The sequence below is a fragment of the Gekko japonicus genome, unplaced genomic scaffold (assembly GCF_001447785.1).
Source record: "Gekko japonicus isolate JY-2015 unplaced genomic scaffold, Gekko_japonicus_V1.1 scaffold217, whole genome shotgun sequence".
Taxonomy (NCBI): Eukaryota; Metazoa; Chordata; class Lepidosauria; order Squamata; family Gekkonidae; genus Gekko; species Gekko japonicus.
In genome coordinates, this window is record NW_015164188.1 from 864179 (window position 1) to 888182 (window position 24004).

The following is a 24004-nucleotide window of genomic DNA, read 5'->3' on the forward strand; positions in this document are numbered from 1 at the left end:
CATTTCTGTAGCTGCAAGGAATTCTTCCAATGGAGTGTGACCTTTGGGGCTCTTCGCTGCAGTGGCAGCCCAAAATGCCCCAAGGCAGAGGATTAGGGGGAAATAAAATTATTTAATCAACAGTCAGTTAATGTTCTCTGAAATGTAGTTAGGTATTTTTTAACTCCTTGCAGTCTCTCTGGAATGACAGGCCAAAAAAAGTAGTCAGAACATCCTTTGGAAAGATATTTAGAAGTATGGGGGCTCTTGGAGTGAAGTAATGAGCTGTCTCTCTCATTGAAGCCAATCACATGTGATTTGTTGGAACCATCAAGAGAACTTCATTAGCAGATGTGTGCTGATGAATGAGCGTATATAGGTAGAGATGGTCTTACAATTATGTGAAGGGCTTTCTAAAAGAAAACCAGCAACTTATATTGAGTTAAGAAGTGTGTAAGTAGCCAGTGAAGCTCTTCTAAAACTGGCTTAATGTACTCATAGCATTACAAGTTTCAAGGATACCTTCAAGGAATGTCACATGTAAAGCATATTAAAAATGAGAGATGCATTGATCAGCAGTCTAAAACAGTAGCTTATACACTGTATCTAAAAATGTTTTTTGACACCATGTTAATCTTTTACTTCAAGAATAAAGCTGAATCAAGGAGGTTAAAGTAAACAGGCTTCTGCTGGTTCACTCTTAGGCCTCCATTCATGGGAGCAGCATAATTTATGGTTTTAAGAACATAAGAGAAGCCAGTGCTGGATCAGGCCAATGGCTCATCCAGTCCAACACTCTGTGTCACTGAGTGGCAAAAACCCAGGTGCCATCAGGAGATCCATCAGTGGGGCCAGAACTCCAGAAGCCCTCCTACTGTTGCTCCCCAAGTACCAAGAATATTGAGCACCACTGCCCCAAGACATAGTGTTTCTATACCTTGTGGCTAATAGCTACTGATGGACCTCTGCTCCATATGTTTACCAAGTCCCCTCTTGAAGCTGTCTGTTCCAGTAGCTGCCACCACTTTTTGCAGCAGTGAATTCCACATGTTAATTACTCTTCGGGTGAAGAAGTACTTCTTTTTATATGTTCTAAGATTACTGCTCATTAATTTCATTGAGTGCCCATTATTTCTTGTATTGTGAGAAATGGAGAAAGGTACTTCTTTCTCTACCTTTTCTATCCCATGCATAATTTTGTAAACCTATATCATGTCACCCCTCAGTTGTTGTTTCTCCAAGCTAAAGAGCCCTAACCTCTTTAACCTTTCTTCATAGGGAAGATGTTCCATCCCCTTAATTATTTTAGTTGCCCTTTTCTGCACCTTTTCCAATGCTATAATAACTTTTTTAAGGTGTGGTGTGACCACAACTGTACACGGTATTCCAAATGAGGCAGCACCATAACTTTATACAGGGGCATTATAATATTGGCTGATTTGTTTTCAGTCCCCTTTCTAATAATCTCAAGTACAGTATTTGCCTTTTTTATTGCAGTCACACATTGAGTCAACATCTTCAGTGAGTTATCTACCACGACTCCAAGATATCTCTCCTGGTCAGTTACCACCAGTTCGGACCCCATGGACGTGTATAGTTAGAATTTTTGGTTCCAATGTGTGTTACTTTGCACATGCCCATATTGAACCTCTTTTGCCACATTGATGTCAACTTGCCCAGTCTCGACAGATCTCTCTGGAGCACCTCATAGTCCTCCCTAGTTCACACTGCCCTGAACAACATAGTGTCATCAGCAGACATAGCCACTTCACTGCTTACGCCCAACTCCAAATAATTAATGAACAAATTAAAGAGCATGAGACCTAGAACTGAGCCCTGTGGTACCCCACTGCTGACCATCTTCCACTGTGAAAACTGCCCATTTGTACGCTCTGTTTCCTGTTAACCAGTTTTTAATCCACAAGAGGACTTGTCCTCCTATTCCATGACTGCTGAGTTTACTTTAGAGCCTTTGTTGAGGAACTTTATAAAAGGCTTTCTGGAAGTTTAGGTAAACAACATCTCCTGGAGATAGATCAAGATGGGTAGCTGTGTTAGTCTGTCTGTAGCAGTAGAAAAGAGCAAGAGTCCAGTTGCACATTAAAGACTAACACAATTTGTGGCAGGTTATGAGCAGTGACTCATGAAAGCTCATACCCTCCCACAAATTTTGTTACACGTCTGCTGGGTCACCCTTGTCCACATGTTCGTTTATCCCCTCAGAGAACTCTAAAGTGTCAGTGAGACAAGACCTTTCCTTACTGATTCCATGCTGATTCTTCCTCAATAGCTTTTGTTCTATCAGTGATCCTACTAATTCTACCTTTAATAAGGGATTCCACCAACTTACTCGCTATCGACATTAGACTGACCTGCCTGTGATTTCCAGGATCTCCCGTGGAACCTTTTTTTTAAAGATGGGGGTTATATTAGCCACCTTCCAGTCCTCGGAAAGACTTTCAGTAGTCTTGGGATTTACACAATCGGGATTGTCAAAAACTATCAGTATGTCTTGAGTTCATGCTTCATACATGATGGTATCTTATGTGTATGCAAATGTTGGAGAGACTCATGCATATTCAAAAAAATGACACAAACATAAAGTGTGAAGTATATGTTAGTCATAGTTTATGTTAGTGACAAAAAATCCCAGTGTAAATTTGATGTCAGATTATTAGGAAAAATAAATAAGACTGTAATATACAAGGGAAATACATCCCATTCTGTAATCTGGAAACATCTGTTCAAAGAAGTATAGTGTGTTAAAGTTTCTCACAAGTGTATTTGTGATAAGTGTATACAATATTTAGAATTATAAATATTTATTGATGCTAACAAGTGTTAATTCATTTCTAGTAAACGCAGCTGACAATAAACAGAGGGATAAGAATATGACATGTATTAAAATATCAATTGATCCGTAAGTAATCTACTTTTCTACTTAAGAAATTAAAATTTGGGGCATTTTAAAATTTTGCAATATGATATATTAAATTAAATTCTACTTTTAAAATCTGACGTGATTTATAATAGCACAGGATGGAAACTGTTATAAATGGTGGAGGATTTATTATGATAAAAAGTGGAGTTCATTAAAAAGAACGGTATAGTCAAAAGGTGGAGCTTTTAATTTGAGGTACACCCCAACATACGGAGGTGAACATGTTTCATGGTTATGATGTAACATAAGTACTTTTAATTAGATACCTTAATTGACTACATTCAGACTTTCAAAGATATCACATTTTGACAGTAGCCTACTCCTATGTGCCTGTTTTCCTTTCTTTTAGAATTTTAATAATAAGTTGTCAGATGAATTAGTTGTTTGTTGTCTGATTGTGCCATTTCACATTTACACAGAAATAACATAAGGTTTTCTATGGTATATGCTCAACAGAAAACTGTAGATAGTTATGGCTTCCTGAAGAGGGTGCTGTTTGACATGTGTATTTGAAACTACATGTTGAATTTGATTGTTATACTTTGATCATGCACTTGTATTACAAAAAAGTGTAATGTGAGTGCTATTTGATTGCCTTTTTAATGTCAGTTCCTGGGCTTTTTCTGTAGGGGTACTTTCACAAGAAACTTTTTTGTCAGTTCTATAGTTATCTTCAATTTTTCCTTGGGAGCAAAGTTTTAGTCCAGTGGCACCTTTAAGACCAACACAGTTTTATTCAAGGTATGAGCTTTTGTGTGCACACACACACTTCCTCAGGTACTGTGAAACTGAACTTATCAGTCCGTACATATAGGCAGAGGTTGAGCAGTGAAAATCAGCATACAACATAATGAAGATATTTATCAAAATCAGGAATAACAAGCGTAGGCCCCGGTCACACGAACTGGATAACGCAGGGGGGAGGCGTGGCTATTTGTGGCGCTGCAATTTAATGCGCCATAACGCGATCCCACGCATCGGCGGCATGCCACGGTACCTTCCCTCCGCGTTAATGAGGAGCCAGAGGGAAAAGCGGCGCACCAGCGTGATCACACTGACCCATTCCGGAGGCATCCCGTGGCAAACCGGTTGCTACTACCTTCGACCAGGTATTTTTTAACTCCGCATTTTCGGTAGTATGCCACGGGTTGGCCACGGTTGCACTCCACTTCCCAGATGTTGCGATGTGATCGCGGCCGGAAAATCCGCCATTCACTCGTCGCTCTCCCGCAGCAAATCCTCTGTGTGAATGGGGCCTTGGTTTGATTTATATGGTTACCATTTTTTAACAGATGCAAAAACCAAACAGATATAACAAGTTAAGTCCACATGGTCATCATTTATTTGGATTCAGTTCTGTGGGAAAACACAGAGGGGCAAATAAATGTCGAACTTGGAGACTGATGTGTGAACGTATCCTTCATAGTTGTGGAATACTAAGATCAAATAACTGAGTCCCTGTTGCTGTGCTACATTTCTCTCCTCTCAAGTATGGAGGTAACAAACAGGAGGTGGGGTGAATGGTTGTGTAGTGTAATGTTTCCTCTGTCAGAGAAATACATTCCAGTTTTCATTGCATTACATTACTATTCTAAATAAGAAATATACTAAAATAAAGAGGATGTATAGCCCTTCTTGGTGAGAATACATGTCTAAGGGCTGAATTAGTTTAGCATATATAGTGAGATAAGAAGCCAATACCCTTGTTAAGTCCTGGGGGGAGGGGGTTGTTCTGAGTGTTGTAATAACTTGTAATTCTGCAGTGTCCCATTCCAGTCTGTTCTTGAAGTTCCTTTGTAATAAAACAGCTACTTTGAGGTCATCCATTGAATGCTCTGGAAGGCTGAAGTGTTCTCCTACAGGTTTATCAGTCTTGTGATTCTTGGTGTTGGATTTGTGTCCATTTATTATTTGGCGTAGGGTTTGACCTGTTTGCCCTATGTAGAGAACCGAAGGGCATTGTTGGCATTTAATGGCATATGCAGTGTTAGAAGGTGAGCATGTGAAGAAGCCTAAAATGGTGTAGCTGATGTTATTAGGTCCAGTGATTGTGTTGTCTGGGTGTATGTAGCAGCAAAGTTGGCATCTGGGTTTATTGCAAGCTCTGGTTGTATGCTAATTTACTGCTCAACCTCTGCCTATATGTTTGTACAGGTAAGTTCCATTTCACTGTATCTGAGGAAGTGTGTGCACACAAAAGCTCATACCTTGAATAATAGTTTGTTAGTCTTAAGGGTGCCACTGGACTCAAACTGTGTTCTACTGCTTCGAACCAACGTGGTTGCCCACTGGATCTATTTTCCTTGGGAATTCACTGTTGCTGGCTGTTACATATACATTGGTTACCTGATGATGTGATACATATAACCAGTGAGGTTTAGCAGATAATTTGTGTGGAATATCTGATTTGGATCCAGTGGGAATTTCTACTAACGAAAGGTGAGGCAGTTCTCCCATCCCACTATAGGCACCAACTTCCCACTCATGCTGCTCCTGGGGTGTTCTCTGTCCCTCAGGAGCTGTATTTCAGGCTGCAGCAGGAGAGGGAAGGTCATCTCCACTCATGGAAATCCCCTCCATCACTGGTGGTCTTCTGTGGGATTGAACCCTTGGTTCATTAACCAGCAGTTGTTTCCCATAGTGCTTGGTGCACCCTTGAATAGAAACTGTAGATTTTCCATTTAGTAACTTTAGGACTATTGAAATGTTGTAAGCTTTTGTAGCCAGGTGCATTTTTAAAGGCTGTTTCGTGTCTCTGCTTGTTAATTTTCTCCTAGCTTTCAGCAAACGATGCAAAATTGAATTATTCAAGAGGGTTTTTCTTTGCCAGCAATAAGGTAGCACTGTCCAAACCGATTCACAGTTTCCTGGAAAATTACTAGGGACTGTGGTCTATACTACTGTATATGGTTTGTTGTAAGTTGGATCCTACTGTGTCATTTTGCATCATTTAATGCACTTTGCTTTGGTTCTGTTTTTTAGATTTCTTGTTAGTTCTACAACCCAAATCCTATTTCATTGTTTATTGAATGTCCCACCCTGTTGATTGTATTGACTTACTCTATGTAATCCGCCTTGAGTCCCAGTGAGAAAGGTGAACTATAAATAATGTAAATAAAAACAAATAAAAATAATTATTTGTTAATGAGGCTTAGTGGCAAAAATAGGACAAATTATAGGACAAAAATAGGACACATATAACAAATAAACATTTCTCACACTATTTAGCTTTGGTATTTTTCTGAATTAATCTTTGCCTTCGTTTTTCCTGATATGAGAACAGAAGAAAATATTCAAGAGTGAATTACAAATTATTATATTATATTAATCAAATTAAATAGGTTGCATTTAAGAGTGTGTTGTGAATTTTTCTGTTAAGTCTGAAGTGTGAGAAATAAAATCTGTACTTTAGGCTGTGGGTTGCACCACGTCTAATCCCTGTAATTGAAGTCAATCCACCTTTCTATAACTCATCATGGATCATTTGGGCTGCACTCACATAAGTGAATTATTTGTTTTTCTGTAACTGAGGTGTACCTTGAAAGAGGCTCCTGCTAGCTGTGTATATGCTGAATAGTGCACTTTCAATCTACTTTCAGTGCACTTTGCAACTGGATTTTTCTGTACGAAACAGTAAAACCCATTTGCAAACAATCATTAACGTGCATTGAAAGTGCATTATTCAGTGTGTGTGAAAGCTTTCTAAGCAGAAATAGCTTATTGCACATGTGAATGTGTTCAAAAGAACACTCATAAGTTTTGGTATGATGGTATAAAGATCCTTTATTGTGATGATAATTTCCAACAGAGAAATAGTGTATACAAGCAGATTAAAAAATGATTTTTTTTCAGAAGCCATTGTCCTCTCTGCACTGAGGACTGCTTCCTGGGGAATGTTTAAGATTGTGCTTATTCTCTTTACCCTGGTATTAGTTGGACTGCCTGTAATTCATATTTGTGTTTTTTCCAACTTTTACTTTTGGAGACTTTGTATGTTAACCTGTCGTTGGTGAACAGCATGTTGCAGAGAAATACTCTCTCATTATGATAAAGAAGGCTTACTGTGGCAGGCAAACTTTTTAAAGGCAACTTGTTCCGCTATTGCTGTTCTTATTGAAGATCTCCTAATAGTTTCTAGTGGTCCCCAAGGAGTCCCCAGAATATAGACTGAAACCCCTGCATTACTCACTAAAATGAGATAGACTGTATATTTGCAATTCTGTTGTCAGTATCTACCTTATAACTTCCTGTATACCTTTTAAACAAAATATTTGTTACTTTCAGTGAATCAAATATTATAAGTATCTGGAATAATGGGAAAGGCATTCCAGTTGTGGAACATAAGGTAGAAAAGATGTATGTTCCTGCTTTAATCTTTGGACAGCTGTTAACCTCCAGCAATTATGACGATGATGAGAAGAAAGTTACAGGTGAAATAATTTGTTCTGGAAAAATTAAAATTAGCTGTCTTGCAATGATTCCTTTATGACATTTGTGTTGCTTGGTGTTTTGCTTTACAGCATGCCGTATGGGTGATAGTGGTCCATAGAGAAAAGTTCAGCCGTGTATGATTCAAGGGTTAAAAAAAGATTCAGCTGGGTTAAAAAATGGTTAGAGGAATACTTAAGGTGTGTTGTCATGTTCCCTAGAGTTTTGTAACACTGATGTATCCATTATCTACAAGGATTTATTTTTTTCTCAAAATTGCTTTCTGCATGTACATGCTGTAAAGGACTGTCTGTTCATAGTAGCCTGTTCGCACTGTTATTCAGAAGGATCAGGAATGATTTTGGTTGGATCCCCCTGGTAGGTTGCATTGATGAAGACCAGATTGAAGGTTGTCATGCAAGAAACTTTGGCCAGACCTAATAATAACCTCCAAGACAAAAATGTAAAGTGAACAAAGCTTCAGATGCAGTTTTGAAAAGAAGCTCAGATTTTCTTAAATTGATACAGTGTTTGAGGGCTTTCATCTTCAGAAGAGAAACCCACTTATATGTACCTATTGTTTTAGCTTTGTCTCAGTTTTGGTTCTTCAAATATTTCGCCATTATGTATTATTTTAGTATTAAAAATATGTATAATTACATGGGGAATTTTAGATGAGTCTGAAGCAGTAATTGATATCATTATTAAACATTTTCAGTCACTGAATGTCAAAAAGCAGTAATTGCTGTTGCAGTCAGTTAAATCCCATTTCAGCAAACCTGTGCTAATTCAGACTTTGATCATGCATGGGAACATTTTGAATCATTCTATTTAATCCTTGGTGCTACATTAAACTATGATAAGAGGATTGATGAGAGTTTTCCCCCTAAATGATATCCAATAGTAAAATAGCATTACTGTTTAGTTTTGCTATTCAGCCATTCATTTAGGCAATCTTGGCCTTTCCCAATCAGCCATTTTGACATTTTCTGTTTGAGACTCATCATAACGGACAGAATTATGTCCTTTAAGCATTATCAATCCCTTCCTGTTCTACCTGTATTAAATAATTAGGCTGACCTAATGTCAGTGTGATGCACTTTTATTGGAAGCAAGCCCTGTTGGCGTGTTGGCCCATTGTAGAGTTGCCAATTCCAGGTGGGAAATTCCTGGAGATTTGGGGGGTGGATCCTAAGCTGGGTGGAGTTTGCGGAGGGGAGTGAGCTTAGTAGGGATGTGATGCCACAGAGTGCACCCTCCAGAGCTACCATTTCCCCCCAGAAAAACTGATCTCTGTAGCATGGAGATCAATTGTAATTCCAGGAGAACTCCAGCCCTCACCTGTTGGTTGGCAACCCTAGCCCATTAAGACTTGGCGTCTTCCTAGTCAGGCAGACTGAAAGCTAACTGGAAAAACTTGATCTGTAGTATCTTGCTCTAACTATTTTATGTTAGACTAACTTCTGAATATTATCAGAGTGCAAATTAAGCATTTTATTTTCAAAGTTTATACATTTAGCCAATTTGGTTTGGGAGTGAGGTGTCATTTCACCACTCATAATGCTTATTTGTTTTTCCAGGTGGCCGTAATGGCTATGGTGCAAAACTTTGTAATATATTCAGTACAAAGTTTACAGTTGAAACGGCTTGCAAGGAATACAAGCATAGTTTTAAACAGGTATGCTGGTTTCCCTTGAATTCCTTTTGCCTCTGTTATTTGGCTGAGAAACAGTTTTAAATGTTTATGTATTCAGTAGTAAGTTGTTGTGAAGGTATCAGTTCGCAAAATAATGTTTTGGGTGCTTTTGTACCTTAAAGATAATTTCCTTGGTTGGAAAAGTAGCTAATTGAATTCTGTACAAAGGTACAACTTATATGATCCTTGTTAATTGTCTTAGCTCTAGTTGAAAGCCCAACATCTTTACAAAAGCAGTTATGACGAAAAACCTAATTTTCCATTTCATTAAATTTCTGGTCAGGGTGCAGGCAATTTGATCTATGTTTTTGCAAAGAGGTGGATAACCTGGTTTAGTTCTAAGTGCCTGGATAGAGGGAAATGTTTGTAATTTTCAGTGCTGTCATTTCTCTATCTCTTGTTATAAATAGAGCATATCTGTTTCCAGTCACAGGCCATCTGTCATGAGCAAATTTCCCCCCTAAAAGATGCCAGTATAAATACATGGCAGGGTGGGACTGAAGCCTCTTCTAAACTCTGAAAATTTTAATGAACACATTTTATATATTTGGAAATTTCCAAGAAAAATTTGTGAAGAAAAACTGTTTTGAAATTCACTTGAAGGCTCCTGATTTTACTATATCATTAGTGTAGAGCTGACAGACTTTAAGCAGTTGCCTAGTTTATGAGTTTATGATCGATTATAGCAGCGTTACACAACCAGATTATCCTGTAGTAGATACCTTTTAATTATTTCATGGAGAGTTTTATTTATTTAATTCATTTAATTAAGTCCCAATGGGGACCCGAGGCAGCTTGGATCATTCTCCTTCATTTTATCCTTACAACAGTTCTGTGAGGCAGATTAGGCTGAGTATGTGTGACTGGCCCAGGGTCACCCAGTGAGCTGCTTCTTCTTTTTTTTTTTAAGCCCCCGGAGGGGATTTTTTATTGATTTTTTATCACTACAAAAAACTACAACAGAAAAAGGGAGGGGGAAACTACACATACGGGAGAAAGTAAAGTACCCACTACTATCTAAAAACCCAAGAGAGGAGATCCTCCAACTAGCTTTTATACATCCAGTCTTTTCATCTTTTTTTTATGAACTGTGTCAAACTTTTAAAACTTTTTACCCTCCCAGTTTACATTTAACTGCCCAATAACAGTACCCCCAATCATCCCCAGGAACCAAAGTTCTCAAAGGCACAATTCAGAGTCCTTCAGCCTTTACTTCTTCTTCTCTCTTCTCTTCCACAACTTGTAGGGACTTTTCGGGGCTGCTGCCCCCTGCTCAGACAAAGAGTCCTCACCAGATGAACCAGTTTCCGGCTCGCCACTGGACCTGTTGTCCTCTTCTTTTTTCTCGTCCTCTGACCTTCCCAGCTGTTCCTTTAGAAATTCTTGAGCTTTCGGAACAGTCAATCTTTTCCTTCTTCTCTTTAATCTTAAATGTTATGCCTTCTGGAAATAGCCATTTGTATCCAATAGAATTTGTTTGGAGAAAGAGCTTCCATGGCACGAGTGGGGGATTTGAACGTGGCTCACCGAGATACTAGTATACCACTACTAAACCACTACACCACACTGTTTAAACTCACCATGTTAATTCTTTACACATCATTTGTAAAAGTTGAGCAAAAACTGAATAATTAAGACAGTTTTCCTCAAAGGTTATACTTGTAAACTATATATTTGCTATGTCCTTTTATACAATACTTGTTTTAGAATACAGAAAAAAATGTTGCTGATATGTATCTCTTTTTCCCCACAAAGACTTGGATGAACAATATGATAAAGACATCTGATGCCAAGATTAAGCATTTTGAAGGAGATGATTACACATGTGTGACATTCCAACCAGATCTTGCTAAATTTAAGATGGACAAACTTGACAAAGATATTGTGGCCCTCATGACAAGAAGAGCCTATGATTTGGCAGGAGCATGCAAAGGGGTCAAAGTTTTGTTTAATGGAAAGAAGCTACCTGTAAGAGGCTTAATTAAAATATTTCTGCAATTGAATATGTATGTTTTAAAACCAATAATAAACAATACAAATTTTTGTTAAATCATTTTTATTTTTGTTGAATCAAGGTGAATGGCTTCCGTAGTTATGTTGATCTCTATGTCAAAGATAAGCTGGATGAAACTGGAGTTGCCCTGAAAGTTATCCATGAACTTGCAAATGAACGGTGGGATGTATGTCTTACTTTAAGTGAAAAAGGATTTCAGCAAATCAGCTTTGTGAACAGTATTGCTACCACAAAGGTGAGTTGTTTTAGTGCCTTAGAGTCAGTGGAAGACTAAAAAAATGTAATTATAGTTAAGAAATATAAACATTTCACACTCTGTTGTTTTTCTTTTCATTTTTTTAACCTTAAGGGTGGTAGGCACGTTGATTATGTTGTGGATCAAATTGTTGGAAAATTGATAGAAGTGGTGAAGAAGAAGAACAAAGCTGGTGTTTCAGTGAAACCATTCCAGGCAAGTCAGTCTTCATGTTTCAAAGAATTTCTAGAAACAAAAATCAGTCTATCATTTAAATAACTTTAATTGTTTTAACCAGGTAAAGAATCACATATGGGTTTTTATTAATTGTCTCATTGAAAACCCAACTTTCGATTCTCAAACAAAAGAAAACATGACACTTCAGCCTAAAAGCTTTGGGTCCAAATGCCAGCTATCAGAGAAGTTTTTCAAAGCCGTAAGTATTGCATATTGCTTTATTGTCGCATATGTTTATGAAAAATATATACGGAATGGGCCTGTTTGCATTGTGGAAAGATGACTTGTTCCAGTTGTTCCTTGTGCACAAAACTTAGAATGTTGCTGTTAGTAGCAAGTTTTCTACATTGTAGGATGTGCCTTGTAGGGTTCCACAGGGTTCAATCTTGTCCCGTATACTATTCAATCTCTATGTGAAGCCCTGAGGGGAAATCGTTTGTGATTTTTAATAGGTTACCATCAATATTCTGATGACTCCTCACTCTATACTTTCCTTTATCCATATCTCCTAGTGCTGCTGTGAAGTCTCAAACCAATGCCTGACTGCTATAGTTGAATGGCTAAGGCTAAACAAGCCGAAAATGAATCCTGACAAGACAGAGTTAACATTGATTGGCAAGGCTGAGGCACTGAAGGACATGGGGTGCTCCACTTTTGATGGGGTCTAATTGTCCAGAATCAGCCAGGGGGTAATTCTGAATCCAGCTTTATTGCTGGAGAGGCAAGCTGATGCAACTGCAAAAAGGGTGTTCTACCAACTCCACTTAGCTTGGAAGATGGCCCTCTACCTTGACCTGGCTTTGTGGATCCATGCAATGGTTGCCTTGAGGCCAGACCACTGTAATACACTCTACGTGGGTCTGCCCTTAATACAGCTTGGAAATTACAGTTGGTATAGAACACTGCAGCTTGGCTATTATTGGGTGTTAAGTAGAATCTGCTTATTGCTCCCATTCTGCAGACATGCCATAGTTTATCAGAATTGTTCAGGAGGACATTCATTATAGAGGAGCAGAGCTGTAAAATAACGGTTTTGATATGGTTTTGATATTGTTTAACTCCGCTTCAGCTTGGAAGTTGACCTTTGTTAGGGATACTATGTCTTTCCAAGTTCTTCAATCCCAGCACCACTGCTTTAGATTATTTTACTAGGAATCTTTGCTGCTGGACTCAAATGTTGTCCTGTTTTGTAAACCTCTTGCTGATTGACTAAATGGTTTTATTTCATTAGGAATCTTTGCTTTATTTTAGTTAAAACATTTTTCCAACACCAACTAGTTGCCATAGAATTTTACTTTGTATCGCTAAATGTAATAATTTAGTCGTAGGCACCCTAATATCAAGGACAGGATGTTTCCTTGCAGGCACTGACTAGGATTCAAAATTACTTCTTGTGTGCTCAAGACCTTGGATGTGCCCTGTAGGACAGTAGATTTGACTCCTCCCCCCCTTCAAACAGCTGATACCTATGCAATGTGACCAGCTACAGTACTTTGATGGAACCTTCCGTTTCAAAAACGGTTTGCCGTGTGGCGTGGAAGAAGATAGCATGGTGCTCAGGATATACAGGCTCACTGCTCCTTGGGCACACAGAGCGAATCACATGGTTCTTTTCATTCTAGTCTATATGATCTTTATTTTTTAAACAAAACAAGAATATCGATGATGGGAAGAACAACAAAGGTTGCAGTGTTATTTTTCTGATTCAGTAGTAGTAGGGAAAAAGTGGATTCTGATCTTTTAAGTACATTATTCTACTTTATCTGGGTGACACTTTTTGTTTTAATATTCCCAAATATGGTGTCATCTTTGATTATTTTATTTTTCTTATAGGCCTCTAACTGTGGTATTGTAGAGAGTATCTTGAATTGGGTGAAATTCAAGGCACAGACTCAGTTGAACAAAAAATGTTCATCAGTGAAACACAGCAAAATCAAGGGAATTCCCAAACTTGATGATGCGAATGATGCTGGTAAGAAGTAACCATTTTCTCTCCTAACTGTCAAATGCAGCTTATTTTTTCCTGTGAGACAAAAAAATTCTGGAAATATGTGTGTGTTAAAATCTTTAAATACATATATATTTTACAGAGAGAATTTCCTGAAATTGTTTTTCAAAATAGGTACTTTTCATGATAGATTTCCCTCCCAAATAATACTGTTTTGTTTGTGTTTGCATGCAAGTTGCACACAGCAATGCGAAGGCAAGCCTCTTTTCTACATAATGGTTGCCAGTTATACTAGACAAACAAGAGTAATCTGTGTTTATCTGAAAATGTAACTCATACTGAATATGTACTTACTGCCTTTTTGACTGAGTTGATCTTCTTTAAAATGGGCCAACTTCTTTTTATATATTTTTTTTTATACTGTTAGATACAGTTAACATTACAGATTGCTCTAATTTTATTTCTCTTTTCCTTTCCTTCCCCACCCCTTTTCAGGTGGAAAACATTCCTTGGATTGTACCTTGATTTTAACTGAGGGAGACTCAGCCAAATCTTTAGCTGTCTCTGGCTTAGGTGTCATTGGAAGAGACAGATACGGGGTTTTCCCACTCAGGGGTAAAATTCTTAATGTTCGGGAAGCATCTCACAAACAGGTAAAGAACAGCAGTTGAAGGCTTAATGGATAGCTGATTATTAGGGTTGCCAGCTCTGAACTGTGAAATTCCTGGAGATTATGGGGAGTGGAGCTTGAGGAGACCGAGGCTTTTGGGGGGGAGAGAGGCCTCAGTGGGGCTTGATGCTGTGGAGCCCACCTTCCAAAGCGGCCCTTTTCTCCAGGTGAGCGGATCTCTTTTATCTGAAGACCAGCTGTAATCCCAGGAGATCTCCAGCCACCACCCGGAGGCTGTATCCATATAAAGACACTCCGTGGATGAATTATGAACACAAGCAAAAAGATTATGTTGCACAAAACAATTCAAGCAGTTTTAAATCTTCGTTAAAGTTCAACAATCCCTTATATAGTCTTAAAGAGCTAGGATCAAAAAGTACTTGATACAAAGGGAAAACTCAAATGAAGTCCACAAATCCTTTGTATAAAAAACTTCAGGAGAGCAAAGGTTCTATGTCTTGTATGAGCAGCAGCTATACACGGCTGGCTTCACTGCCGCGTTCACGTTTTGCTTCTTCAGATAGATCCACTATATTACAACATATTTACTACATCCCCAGTTGTCAGCACATACATAGTCACTGAAATAAAGTTTCAACAATTCTCCTTCAGCTAGTTTCCCATTCACTCCACTGACAGGTTCTCTTTCTGTCCATTAGGCAGAGATTTAAAACTGTTCAAATTGTTTTTTACAATATGATCTTTCTGCTTTTGTTCGTAATTCATTCACGGAGTGTTTTTATATTGATACAATCTCCTCCCGTGAACTCTCATTTTGATATACCACCCAGAGGCTGGCAACCCTATCAATGCTCCCTCTAAGCTGTGGAGTCTTTAGAGCAAAAATTCTGCTTTGTCAGCTACTGGCATTGAAGTTGTGAGTGAGCAATTTGGCTGCTGCATAAATTAGTTTGCTCTGGAGCCATTGTTCCTAAGCAAAGGCAAAAATGTGTGAGCCGGAGGCTAAAGAACAATGAGCCAGCTCACACTAACTCAGCTTAGAGGGAACACTGCTACTGATTATATATATACACACACACGCATGCTAAGCTGTTGCTTGTCTGTTTTATCCAGATCATGGAAAATGCAGAAATTAACAACATCATAAAAATAGTAGGTTTGCAATACAAGAAAAGTTATGAAGATCCAGAGTCTTTGAAAACACTGAGATATGGAAAGCTTATGATCATGACAGATCAGGTCAGTGAAGATGTGAAATTCAAACACACAAAAAATGTTTGTTTGTTGGATTGTAATACTCCTTTTAACTAACTGCAGAAAGAGATTGATTCAAGACAGAAAAGATCTCCTTTGGACATTTGGATTCATATTGTGCGGTGAAATTCTGCAACTAAATGTGGAAGTTTATTTTTTAATGTGGAACGTGCAAAGAAATTTTGTTCAGATGCCTCTCATTTGGGGAATTAAACATTTTGTTCTTATTTTTAAAACTGTTACGTCATATTTTCAGGGTCATCTATCAGTTCTGTAGTCATTTCCATTATTTTTAGTGGGAAATACATCCTCACTTATAATTCTTTACCTCAAATGAGGATGAAATTTTCAGGTATTGTACCCTTCATCTAGGGAAGCATTGTCAGTTGTTCCTTGTTCTGTGTGCAGTAAAAGGCACAACATTTCCAGCCCTGCCATCCAAATGGGCTGAAATTCCCTGGGATTGTAGCCTTCACTGGTGTGATCCTGTCTGCCAAATTGCAAACAGAGAAAATAATGTCTTCCCGATTTTATAGGCTATTAAATATTCTGTGGCAGGGTAGGCACATGGAGACTTGGGGATATCCATCCTTTTGCACTTCAAGGGATGTGGGTAGGGGTAATAAAACTTGCCCATGCACACAAACCATGTGTTAGCTTCCCCTCCCCCCCCATGTTTCTATCGACTGTGAGTAACCCCAGCCATTCAAGATCCAATGGGGTGGGGTGAATTTTTTTAATGCAGGATCAGCCATCACCACCCACCAGCATGCCAACCTTTCTATCACACAGTGAATACAAACCTCTTTTCCCCAAAATGGCAGGCAAGATCCAAGCTTCCAGGGGGAGGGTGTATGTGGACTTAGGCTTAGGTGGCAAAACTCTTTTCTCTGTGTCTTCTGCATTTTGTTACACTGCCCTAGACTTCAAGCATTGCTTTTTCTCACTCCTGTTAATACCCTAAAGAGGCCAGGCTTGCTGCCACGAGGGCCAGGTCCTTTTCGGTGGTGGCTCCTACCTGGTGGAATGAGCTCCCGGAAGAGATCAGGGCCCTGCAGGACCTCTTACAGTTCCGCAGGGCCTGCAAGACGGAGCTCTTCCGCCAGGCTTTTGAGTAGGAGCGATCGCCGCCACTACCACCACCGTGTAACTGCAGTGCAGTATCGCTGGGTTGGGCCGTTTGGTCATCTAGAACATTGTGGCCCATGGCGCCCCTCCCCCCTTTTCTGACCCCTTCCTGATATGCAATGGGGAGTGTGTATTATAGTCTCTCATGTATCCTGTTTGTTGTGAATTTTAGTCTTAACTGTTTTAACCCGTTTTATCGCTATTGCATTTTGTGCCTATGTAAGCCCCCCTGAGCCCACGTGCGGGGAGGGCGGGGGTATAAATGAAATAAAATAAATAAATAAATAAATCTGGATTGGCTTAGGCAAGCAGTACTTTGGGGAATATAAAATGGGAGCCCACACTGAACTTATAACCCAATAATGTGATTGAGAAAACACTGTGCACAAATATGAATCTGTCTCTTACCGACAGAGGCCCCCAGTTATTAAATTTCATGGAAGTGTTATTGAAAAATGATACAGTATTATTAATATATGAAAGCATCACTACTATACATTCCCCAGAAAATTTTGACAGATCTTTTATGAGGGCATTCAACACTCACTGATGATTTTCTTTTCATGTTCAGGATCAGGATGGATCCCATATTAAAGGCTTGCTGATCAATTTTATTCATCACAATTGGCCATCCCTTTTGAAACATGGTTTCCTTGAGGAATTCATTACTCCTATTGTAAAGGTGTGTCACATGTTCATAGTATTTTTTTTCAGATATACACTAAGAACGTACTGTAGCTAATAAAGAATACTGGCAACAGCTCCTGCTTTATTAGTTCTTGCTGGGTATACTTTTCTAACATAATTTCATATATACATACAATGAAGTGGAGTCCTTATAGAATGAGGAAAGAACAGCGAGAAAAAAAGCATGCAACCTGTTTGTAGTCACTTTATATAGTTAACAATACCAGAGCTCATCAAGGAGTATGTGTATGTTTCTGTGTGGGGAGAAAGAGATTTATTGAGCATTATGGGTATGCCTATGTAGCTATTTCTCTTTTGTGCAGAAAAAGATCTCAACTTAAATAGTCTATCGTGGAAATAATTTTCATTAAAACAACTAACTGATATATCTCTATTTTAAGGCGAGCAAAAATAAGCAGGAACTTTCCTTCTATAGCATTCCTGAATTTGATGAATGGAAAAAGCATATGGAGAATTACAGAGCATGGAAGATAAAATACTACAAAGGTTTGTGTTAGCAATAACTTCCCCACCCACTAAAACAACTGTGTGGCACTAAAAGATTAAGGCTTAGACCAGTCAAAGTAGGCAATCTCTGATCACTTACTTAGAAGTAAGCCCCATTGAGTAATGTGGGACTAACTTCTGAACAGACCTATGATTGCAGTAAAGTCCCTTTGAAAATGATGGAACAAGTTAGTTACCATCAACTAAACTCACTTAACTCCTCAGTGGTACAGTCATGGCTAACTTTTAACTCCATCAGAGCCTCTAATTTTTTTAATTAATGTAATTATTAACTTGAGGTAAATTGTTTGTTTCACTTCTAGGTTGTATTCAGCTGATTTTAAATCAGAAGGATTAAGATAAACTTTCTTTTTTCTTTTTCACTGATGTAGGTTTGGGTACCAGTACTGCTAAAGAAGCAAAAGAGTATTTTTCAGATATGGAGAGACATCGAATATTATTTCGTTATGCTGGTCCTGAAGATGATGCTGCCATTACCTTGGTAACGATCTCCTTAGTTAATTTATCTCTGTCAACTTGCTCTGTGTAGTTCATATTCTGTCAAGTATTTCTTCAGTTCTCTCCCCCCCCCCAAATAAAGCACTTCAACAAACACTTAAATTATTCCTACTGAAAAGGAGCTCCAATCCCTTGATAACTTCTGTTGGCTATTTTATTACCCTTTCTGGTATAAACCCCTATTTTGAACTTGACCTCTTGCCCTCCAGTATTCCAGTGGTGAACACGATAGCACCATAAATTAATCTGATAACATTGTTATACATGCTGCTATAGTTTCATTCACTTTCCTGATAAGCCTTTAGGTAGAATTTGGCTGTTTTTTCATTGACATCTACCATTTCTCCGTTTCCAGTGCAAAACCCAACAGCTCAGAGCCAAACCAGATCTAACCCTTGAGATTTGTGATTAGACTCTCCTCTCCTGCATTGAATAAAAAGATTAAAAGCAGCCATGGGAGGATCGGGTGTGAATTGGAACTGGAGGGTGGACATTTATTCCTTCACTCCTGCCCCATTTCTAAATACCAGGTGCCTCCCCAGAACTGTAGTTTGTCCTTTGAAGGAAGAACACATGTACTCATATGGTACTAACATTTTACCCCCTGAAGGACAAATAACAGCTCTGAATTGTCAGTTGGGAGCGGAAGAAAGAAATGGGGTGGGAGAGAAGATAAGCCTCTTCTCCCAGTGTTTTGGCCTTGATCCAAATCAGGCCCATCTGTGGGCTGCTTTTAGCCCTTTAAATGTCTGGGAGATCCTAATTGTAGCATTCTAGATCACATCAACTTTTGCCATTGTATGTGAAGTTAGCATTGTTTTTGTCCCAGTATACTTCACTGACATTCTTTGGCAGCAGCCATATCATCAACTTTTTGAGCTTATCTATTACTTAACTGTGGTGTCCGCATGCAGACCTTCTGGATATTTAACCTAAGAGGAAGGCAAGGGAGGAATCAACCTTTACTAAGCATCCTTTACACTTATGCAGATTAAATATCAAAAATATCAAAAATATCAAATGTAATACCGTACTGTATATTAAACATATCCTAATTTTTGCTGAAAAATAGCATTCAAGGTGGCTTATACTATAAATATTAAAAATAGTAACTATAAAGATTAAAAATAGTAGCAGCCAGTCAGTCAGTATATGTTAATACAACCTGTTTTTCCAGGTTCTGGTTAATGTGCATGTTTCCTAGTTGTAATTTGTCTGATCAACCTATATGAAATCTTTTAGGCCTTCAGTAAGAAAAAAATTGATGATAGAAAAGAGTGGTTGACAAATTTCATGGAAGACAGAAGACAGCGTCGGTTGCATGGATTACCAGAGGTATCTGTCATGTATTAAGAAGGAAAGGTATTTCAGGTATTAAGAGGGAAATGTTTATTGGCATTGAAAGTAATAATAACTTTTATTTATTTTAGCAATTTCTGTATGGTACAGCAACAAAGCATCTAACTTACAACGATTTCATCAACAAGGAGTTGATTCTTTTCTCAAACTCGGATAATGAGCGATCCATTCCATCTCTTGTTGATGGTCAGTAGACCTTTATGAAGACCTATTTCTTTTTTATATGTCACTTTGTAGATAGAATTGTTTTGAAAAGTAGAGGTCCCATGGGCACTCAAGTTTGTTATTATAACTAATCTCCCTAGATTGATGTAAGACATTATTATCTCTGTCTTCTGAGTGGTTATTTTAATTAAAAAATTTATGTGGCTTAAGGTGGCTTACAATTTGCTTCTTTAAAACCATAAATATTATTAAAAGCAGTCCATGGAAAACTCCATGTTAGTTGCTATTACCTTGTGTTTTCATTGGGCTAAAATAGACATAGGAACCACATCTTAAAACTGTAATTTAAATCAGTCGATCTCAGAATGTGGGTTGAGACCCAGAAGTGGATCGTGACACTCCTGTAGATGGGTCACAAGGTTGTGGAGGAGGAGGAAGACAGTCCTAGTCAGCACTAACTATAGTTCGCTTGAATTTGATGTAAATGCAAATTATAGTTACTTTGAAGTAGAAGAAGGGAGAAGACACTTCTTTATAACTGTAATTAGAAAGATACTGGCACAGCTAGGAGTAAGATTTTGAAAAATATTTTAAATAACTTTATTCCTCAACACAGGTTTTAAACCTGGGCAACGCAAGGTTTTGTTTACTTGCTTTAAGAGAAATGATAAACGTGAAGTTAAAGTTGCTCAGCTGGCTGGTTCTGTGGCTGAGATGTCAGCCTACCACCATGGGGAGGTGAGTATGAATAAAGGAACTTGTGCATTAGTGCTTTCTATCTTTGATTCCATGGTCAGTTTTGAGCAAGGCCAAGTTTGGAAAGTAACCCTTTCCTTTGTCTGTGGCAGTGATTTCAGGGGTGGATGGATGGGTAGAGAATGGCTTAGATCCCCAGAGTTTTCCGTGGGCATAAGGATTTCTACTCATGGATTGCAATCCTGAAATGTTTCTGGGGGTTTCTTATCCCTCAGAAACAAGATTGGGGGGCATTTCAGGCTGCTGCAGGAGAGAGGAGCCGAGAAAGCTACACTCTGTGATCAGAAATCCTGCTGTAAAAACTCAGGGTGGTAGAAGTGTCCCGTCCCTTTCCATCAACCATCAATGAGGTTATTGCTCTTACAGCAGATGGGGCAGGCATCAGGCCAGCCTCTTCACTTGCAAATGAAGATGTGATAAGAGGGTGGTGGTGACTGTGTTTGGGTACTCTTCATTGTTCTATTCCACCTTCCAGTGTAATAGGCCCTTAAATACCCATCTCTGTATTTTACTCTGTAGCAGGTGATAAGTAGGGTTACTTGGAAGCAAATATGTTGTAGTGGTAACTGTTTTTCTGTTTGGAAAGGGTATAGTTTTGCACACCATTGTGACAATGCTTGATGGTTCTTCTTCTAGCAAGCTTTAATGATGACCATTGTCAACTTGGCTCAGAACTTCGTTGGAAGTAACAATGTCAGTTTGCTACAGCCTATTGGTCAGTTTGGTACTAGGCTTCATGGTGGCAAGGATGCTGCAAGTCCTCGTTATATTTTCACAATGCTGAGGTAAAGTTTTGTTCAAAACAGGACAAACTAGTTTTATTACAGTTGTATAGAATTGGCAAGTATATATTTGTCTACACTAGAGAAAACTAAATGAGTATTTCAGGCCACCAATAAATTTATGGAGTGCTGTTAAAACTATTTTGAGATGAGTCACTGGAAAAGACAATGATGCTAGGAAAAGTTGAAAAAAAGAAAGAAAAATTGTTGAAATGCTTGGAAATCAGACTCAAAGTAAAATGGCCTGAATTCCGATCCGAGGAGGAGTCCCTAAAGCTATCATTTTTTGAATGGAGAATCCTTTTTCATGTGTTACACAGTCATAAAACACAGATCTCTGCAAAATTTGTTGGGTAGATGTTTAGAGGAAGAGGGACAAGGAGTTTCTTAATTGACATAGTGCTCTGAGCTCTAATAATGTTTGTCTAAAAATACCACCCATCTGCTAAAGCAAGTAATATCACAGTAGTATGCTTCAAGACAATAAATGGATGCAAAGTGTCAGTTAAGTGTGCTCAGGACTCATGGATTACAGTGAGACATATACCTGCCTTGTCCATGCATTGGATTGCAACCAGGGCCTGATTAAGATGCTTCCTATTTAGTGCATTATTGGGGAAATATCCATATACTCATTCCTATTGCAATTACATATCTCTCCTAATATGGCACTGAAGAGAAAGCTTGTTCACTGGGAAAGTTATGTACACATCAGAACACTTGTGACATCCTCAGTCACTGCTATCAGTTTGAGAAGGAAAAACCGTATGGCGTAATCTTTACAACTGTAGCTTCTAGATTGACCCCCCTTCTTTCTGGCCACTGACTCTGTCTTAATATCAGTTGTAATATCTACTGACACACATGATGCACAATCCTTCCCTTGAGAGTTTGGAAATTGTGCCTCATGTGCCATCTGTTTGATTGTTAATTGTCCTGGAATGGATATTAATTGATAGTGTGTTTATTGTTTTAACCATTGTTGTTATCCGCCCTAAGCCCTGCTGTGCAGGGGAGGGTAGACTAGAAATCAAATAAATAAACAAACGTAACAATCTGAAATTCATTGATCTAAAATGGAGTTTGTTGTGCTTTTCTTTAAAGCACTTTGGCAAGACGGCTTTTTCCAGCAGTGGATGATAATCTGCTTAAGTTCCTTTTTGATGATAACCAACGTGTGGAGCCAGAATGGTACATTCCCATAATTCCCATGGTCTTAGTAAATGGTGCTGAGGGCATTGGTACAGGATGGGCATGTAAAATTCCAAACTATGACACCAGGGAGATTGTGAACAATGTCAGACGAATGTTGGACGGATTGGATCCTCATCCCATGGTAATGTAACTTCTGGATAATATAACTGGTCCGCACATTGAAGTAAATTATAATTTTTCTTTTGTAAAGAAACAAAAGATTTTTTTCTGATTTTTTCCTGTATACAAAACAATACTGTCTGATCATGGATCTATGTTTTTAAGCAATACGTTAATATGTTAAAATGGTTCATAAAGGTTTTGTTTTAGGTGTGTTTGCCTCCCCCATTTATATGAAATGCAGCATATTTACGACTTAACCATGTTCTCAAAAAAAGTTCTGGTTGTCCAGGAAAAGTGATCTGTTCATGTATAGATACTAGCAACTTCACATTAGATACTTTTCACTTTGTCAGGTTGATTGGCTTTGTATTTAAAGGAGCTTTCTAGGGCGTCTCAGATATAGAGTAATAAGGACATGCTCAAGTAAGACCTCCCTGCACCTAAGGGCAGTTGGAACCGTTTGACTGTCATACCATATGGATGGAAGTGTTCTATGAAATTGGTAGCATGTAGGGATGGGCACAAACCAGTCCACAGACCTAATTTCATCACAGACTGGGGGCTGGTTCATGGTCTGTTTGTCTAGTCCGTGCATTCATGGGTTTGATGAACCACCCTTGAAGTGCAGGTTTTTTAGGAGGCCTGTTTGGTTTGTTGGAGCAGTCCGTGGGCCAGACATGCTGGCACCCAGGGAACCCTTTGAAGCTTGTGTGGCCGCTGTGGTGCCCTACAAGTGAGCTTAGGAAGCATTTAAATGCCTTCCGAGCCCACTTCCGGATGACTCAACACGAATGACCTCACAAAAGAAAATGCCTCCTGAGCCCACTTCTGGTGGCACAATGCGAGTGACCTCACAAGGCAAAATGCCTCCTGAGCTCACTGGCTTTGCGCTGCAGTTGCGGCACTATCCGGAAGTGGGCTCAGAAGGCATTTAAGCCTCCTGAGCTCACTCACAGCGTGCAGCATCACAGACCTCACAAACTGGTTTGTAAATCAGGAAAATCTGTGGAAGTTCATGGTTTTTGAAACTTTTGAACCGCGGACCTCCATTTTTCTAGTCCGTGCCCATCCCTAGTAACGTGCCCTCAGCTTTATGATGGTCCTGTTCTGATAGTTTTTAGATTACTCTTTGAAAAAGTTCCTTCTATTAAAATGATTGATGTGCTTAGCATTCTGTGATGCTGACTATTATGCAGCAATATACTTAACATATTAATGATTGATGTGTCAAATTTTCTGTGTCTTTAGCTTCCAAACTACAAAAACTTTAAAGGAGCTATCCAGGAACTTGGCCAAAACCAATATGTAGTGAGTGGAGAAATATTTGTGCTTGATAGGAACACAGTGGAAATTACAGAGCTTCCAGTTAGGACATGGACCCAGGTAAAATACTTTTAGAATGGTTTTAGATTTCAATTATT

At 38.7% G+C, this 24004-nt stretch overlaps 1 protein-coding gene across 1 annotated transcript in view; it reads left to right on the forward strand.

Annotated features, from left to right (window-relative positions):
* Positions 1–24004, forward strand: part of TOP2B (topoisomerase (DNA) II beta) — a 68332-nt gene that overhangs the window by 22671 nt on the left and 21657 nt on the right. Inside the window, exons 5-23 of the mRNA XM_015408236.1 lie at positions 2836–2899; positions 7205–7350; positions 8929–9026; positions 10800–11012; positions 11120–11293; positions 11408–11509; positions 11592–11729; positions 13364–13502; positions 13974–14131; positions 15223–15348; positions 17063–17173; positions 17580–17685; positions 18078–18187; positions 19447–19539; positions 19635–19749; positions 20345–20466; positions 21121–21269; positions 22371–22602; positions 23832–23966. Of these exons, the coding sequence (XP_015263722.1) occupies positions 2836–2899; positions 7205–7350; positions 8929–9026; positions 10800–11012; positions 11120–11293; positions 11408–11509; positions 11592–11729; positions 13364–13502; positions 13974–14131; positions 15223–15348; positions 17063–17173; positions 17580–17685; positions 18078–18187; positions 19447–19539; positions 19635–19749; positions 20345–20466; positions 21121–21269; positions 22371–22602; positions 23832–23966 (2531 nt within the window). The remainder of the gene's footprint in view (positions 1–2835; positions 2900–7204; positions 7351–8928; positions 9027–10799; positions 11013–11119; positions 11294–11407; positions 11510–11591; positions 11730–13363; positions 13503–13973; positions 14132–15222; positions 15349–17062; positions 17174–17579; positions 17686–18077; positions 18188–19446; positions 19540–19634; positions 19750–20344; positions 20467–21120; positions 21270–22370; positions 22603–23831; positions 23967–24004) is intronic.